Consider the following 4,458-nt stretch of genomic DNA (forward strand, 5'->3'; position numbering starts at 1 on the left):
CTACTCTCGCGCTCTCACTGTCGCCTCTTGTGCCTCTGGGACACGCAAGTCTGCATTACACGCCCAGCCGTGCATAATGAAATCCGCACTCCGGTTGATCATCGCGACGTCACGGGCTAAGGTCTGTAGCTCTTTGAGTGTCGGCCGGCTCACGAGATAATCATCGACATAGGAATTTACAACGATGCTACGCGCTGCCTCGGAGTGACTTGACGCAAATCGTTGTGCATTAGCGTTTTTTACGTACTGCGCGCTACATAGAGAAGACTTCGCGCCGAATGTTAGTCGCGTCATTTCATAAGTTTGCGGGTATTTGTCTCGGTTTGACCCGCGCCAGACGAATCTTACCGCGCCGCGGTCCTCTGGATGCATTCGCACTCTGAGGAATATGTCCTTTATATCGGATTTGCAGGCTACGGTGTATTGGCAAAAGCGTACTAACATGCCAGGGAGGGACTGCAGGAGATCAGGACCCGCATCGAGTTAATCGTTCAAACTGAGTCCCTCCGTCTTGGCTGCCGCGTCAAAGACTAGTCTCACTCTCCCAGGCTTTGACGCGTTAGTGACGCCAAAATAGGGGAGGTACCAAACTCTCGCGGGAACTTTTTCGTCTTTTACTTCGCGTACATACCCTTGGCCGACGAGACGGTGCATTTCCTCGTAGTACAAGCGTGCATAATCAGCGTCGCGATCTAATCGTCGCTCGACGTTATACAGCCACTTCAGCGCCGTTGAGCGACTGTCAGCGCTAGGGATTGTGTCGCTACGCCACAGCAGCCCGGTTTCCCAACCCATTTTCAACGGTTGGCTCGTCTGCTGCAACGTTTCGATCGCGCGCACCTGTGCTGGATTGACTCGCTCCACTTCGCGTACTCCCAGACTTTCTAACCAAAAAAATTCACGCACTGCATGGTTAAGCACGCCGTCGATCCTTCCGCACACCTCGCAACGCTCATACACACTCGCCACTAACGCCTGCTCGCGCTCACTCTTTCGGCTGTTGTTACGTGCGTCGCTGCGCGCTTGACCATGCACTACCCATCCCAATTGCGTCAAACCAGCGGCAATTCCCAACTTTGGTATTCGGTGCGTCTCACGGCTCAGCAGCCAGTCCCAATTGTCTTGGCCAATCAAAATCGCCAGCGTCGCGTTCTCGTAAGGTTGGAAAAATACGCCTACTTCGATGCTTACTCGTCGGACCAGCTCGCGTGGTAACGTCTGCGTCGGTAAGGTGATCGATGCTACCGCCAACGCGTCTATTATTGGCAACTTATCATCCACGCCCTCTATGGTAAATGATACGCACCGACACGAGGTAGCCTCATCAATATCAAAATGTGTATGATTTCGCGCTTTCCGTGCAACCCGATCCTCCTTGCCATCTTTTCAGTGATCATGGTTATTGTGGACCCGTCATCTAAGAATGCATACGTATCGATTGCGCGCGAAGGTCCTTTAACTGTCACGGGTAATATCTTTAATAGAGCGTATGGACGTGCTAGTCACAACGTCAACAGCACGTTCTCCGGCTTGCCACGCTGCACGTTCGTCTGCGCCTTCGACCGTCCCCCGTCTGCTTGGTTGCCCTTGACACGGTGCAACAACGTGTGGTGCGGACCCGCACAATGACAGCGTACGGTCGCCATTACTCGCTGTTGCCAGGGTGCTCGGGGGGGGGGGGTTTCCCTCGCTGGCATTCCATGGTTCGGTGGGCCGAAGGCCAAACAATCCGCCTGATACCGCCATTTCCGCTTCGCGATGTAAGAATTCCGCTAGCCACTCGAGTTCGGTTTTTTCGCTCGGGTGTTCGGCAACATACCGATTATACGAGTATTGTAACACCGTGGGTAACTTTTCCCCTACGCTTCTGACAAGATCAGGGCTGTACAAGTGGCCTTTCAAGTTCAGGCTGTCAAAGGCCACAACCGCATGGCACAAGTTTGACGCGAACTGAGGGAGGGTAAATTTGCCACTTGTTAAAGGCGGTAGATCATACAGGTCTTGCGTGATTTTAGCCGCAATTACATGCACGTTTCCGTAATGGAGGGCGAGCATTTTCATCACGACGTCCGCGCCTCACCCAGTCGCGAGCAGCCCGCTAACGACTTTTCTCGCCTCTCTTTGCACTGATGTGAATAAACGTGCGACGTTCTCTGAGTCAGTAAAGCCTGCCGCTGCAGTGCTTGATTCGTACATTTGTTTGAAATGCCGCCACTCTAAGGCATTTCCAGAAAACACAGGCAACGACTTAGCGTCGGTCAATCGCGTCAGCAATCGCGATTCATTTTCCGCACTCGAACGGTCTTGAAGCACGTGCAAGGTCGCTTTGTATACGCCAGTCAGTTGCTCGAACAACTTTTGGTTACCTGCTTCAGCCCCTTGGGCGAGGCGTGTTGACTTGGTGGCTGGCCGGTCTCCACGGACCTGACGCTGGCGGACCTCCTCGAAGTCATCGTCCACGTCGCTGACCTCGTTGTCTCGACCATCGAAGTTGCGTAGCGGGTCTCCCCGTTCCTGCAGCAGTCGTTGCAGCTTGTCTGCGATCGTTGTCGGACGCTTGGCAGGCAAGATGGCGTCGCCTGGCGTGCCTCCCGCGTTCTCCTGGTTATCCAGCTGCCTTTTCATGTCATCGTTGTTCGATTTTATACTACCTAATTATCCCGTGTAGTCCCGGGTTTCAGCACCATTTGTTGACGACGAAACGAGGAAGACAGGATCAAATCAAACAAAGGAGAAAACAGGAATAAAATAATGTTGGCTTTATTTCAATAAAGTACAAAAAGGGCTAAGCGCCGACACCTACCTAATCTCTCTGCGATTCACACAATACTGCTTGTTCCACTTGCATGCCGCAAGCTCCCTCGTCGCACCGCCACGACCCTATGCTCACGCTCTCTCTCTCTTTCTCATACGGTTACACCTATAGGTACATAAATGTTCTCCTGAGTGTCAGCGCCAGCGTTTAAATATACGCATACACTTGAAATACACATAATGCGAACAACCGACTGTGATCAGTGGTGGTATCCGAAATTATCATTCATTTATTAATTATTTATACTGCTGAGGCAGAGCACCTATCACCTGAACGGCGTAGGTCGTCCTTGACGTTCCTACCCAGATATTTTAATCCTCATCAAAGTCAAGCCACTTTAGGGCACGGGATTACATAATTACACTTTGGTTGGCTTGACAGCAAGTAACGACTTTACAATACCGTAATAGTGGCCCTCCGCCTCAACATTTACGCAAATGCTCAACCCTATTCAGCTCCGCCACTGGTTCCTAGTCGCTTGTTCGCGAACAGATAATTTCACGATCCGCTTACTCTCCGAACAGGGTTCCTGTTCGTAACATCAGTTATTAATAATTCATCTTTATTGACGGCCAACTTGACATGAAGGCTCAGCATCGTGTGTGCGAGATCGATGTGTTCGTCACCATGACCTGGTACGCCAATTTTGATCGATGAATTATCCGTTAGCGATGATATCAGCTTGTATTAAATCTAGTGCGATCCCTTGATAGTTGTTTAAGTCAGTAGAGTATTAAACAAAAGAATCTCAGATTTTTAACACTTGCATTAAAACCTACTGCTCTTTTAATGTTTTTTTTTTTTTTTTTTTTCTAATTAATACATCAAATTTTTTAAAGGAGAGTTATTTGATTTTTCTGTGGAGATAAGAAGCAACTTTTGAAGGCTGAAATACTATAAGTAAACTAATACTTGTATTTTTTTTTATGTTGTATTTTTCTTGATTTTTTGGGGCAAATAACAGAACTCTTGGTTTTTCTTTTAGTGACGTTTCGTCGACTGGAGTGTCGACCTCTTTAGGCTTTATTAACAATAATAATGAATTCTACAATGACTAATGAATATGGATACATATAGTGTAAAAATAACAAACGGAATACCTTATTGAAAACCGTGAAGGAAACTTTAACGTGTCGAGCAAATAACTCACACGCGAGTCAAAATGGCAAAGGTGCACACATTATAATGACCATCGCTTTTATAGCCAGGCACATATATACGCACATACAAATTTCGCAATTCAATGACCGAAATTTGTAGTTTACATGTCTTACTTATAAACGAACTAGTTCTAAAAATATACATTTACTTCTAAAACCGTACAGATTTGAAAAAACTTCGATAAGTGCGACTTAACTTATGTACATCTTCTTGTTCATTAATATTGTGACTATTGGAGGTAATGTGAAGCATTTTAGAGATCAGACGTTTGTTGTAATTTGGTTCTTTGTCCAATATTTTGATAGTATCCCAATTAAAATTATGATCATTAGAGATTTGGTGTAACGTTACTACCGATTCCGATTGATAGTTGTTTTGATGTTCTCGTTTTCTCTCTTTTAGCGCTCTCTTCGTTTCACCTGTATATTTTGCTAGACAGTCACTGCATGAGATTTCATATACAACATTTGTATTATCTAAAG

The 4,458-nt window shown here is 47.0% G+C and overlaps 1 protein-coding gene across 1 annotated transcript; it reads right to left on the reverse strand.

Annotated features, from left to right (window-relative positions):
• On the reverse strand, window positions 1-1,397 carry LOC149373630 (uncharacterized). The gene is made up of 3 exons (XM_089596951.1): window positions 1,307-1,397; window positions 541-1,256; window positions 1-456 (listed from the first exon to the last, which is right to left on the reverse strand). Exons 1-3 carry the CDS (start codon window positions 1,395-1,397, stop codon window positions 1-3), a joined length of 1,263 nt encoding a protein of 420 aa, XP_089453077.1.
• Window positions 1,398-4,458: the final 3,061 nt, after the last annotated feature.

Source organism: Copidosoma floridanum, unplaced genomic scaffold (assembly GCF_036245765.1).
Source record: "Copidosoma floridanum isolate Cflo_tuat_1 unplaced genomic scaffold, Cflo_Japanese_pri ptg000030l, whole genome shotgun sequence".
In the NCBI taxonomy this organism is placed as follows: domain Eukaryota; kingdom Metazoa; phylum Arthropoda; class Insecta; order Hymenoptera; family Encyrtidae; genus Copidosoma; species Copidosoma floridanum.

Coding starts and splice junctions, on each gene's coding strand:
- LOC149373630 (XM_089596951.1), bottom strand. CDS start 1,397: ATGATCACTGAAAAGATGGCAAGGAGGATCGGGTTGCACGGAAAGCGC. Junction 1,257..1,306: donor GATGAGGCTACCTCGTGTCG/GTGCGTATCATT, acceptor TGCCAATAATAG/ACGCGTTGGCGGTAGCATCG. Junction 457..540: donor ACGCGTCAAAGCCTGGGAGA/GTGAGACTAGTC, acceptor GATCTCCTGCAG/TCCCTCCCTGGCATGTTAGT.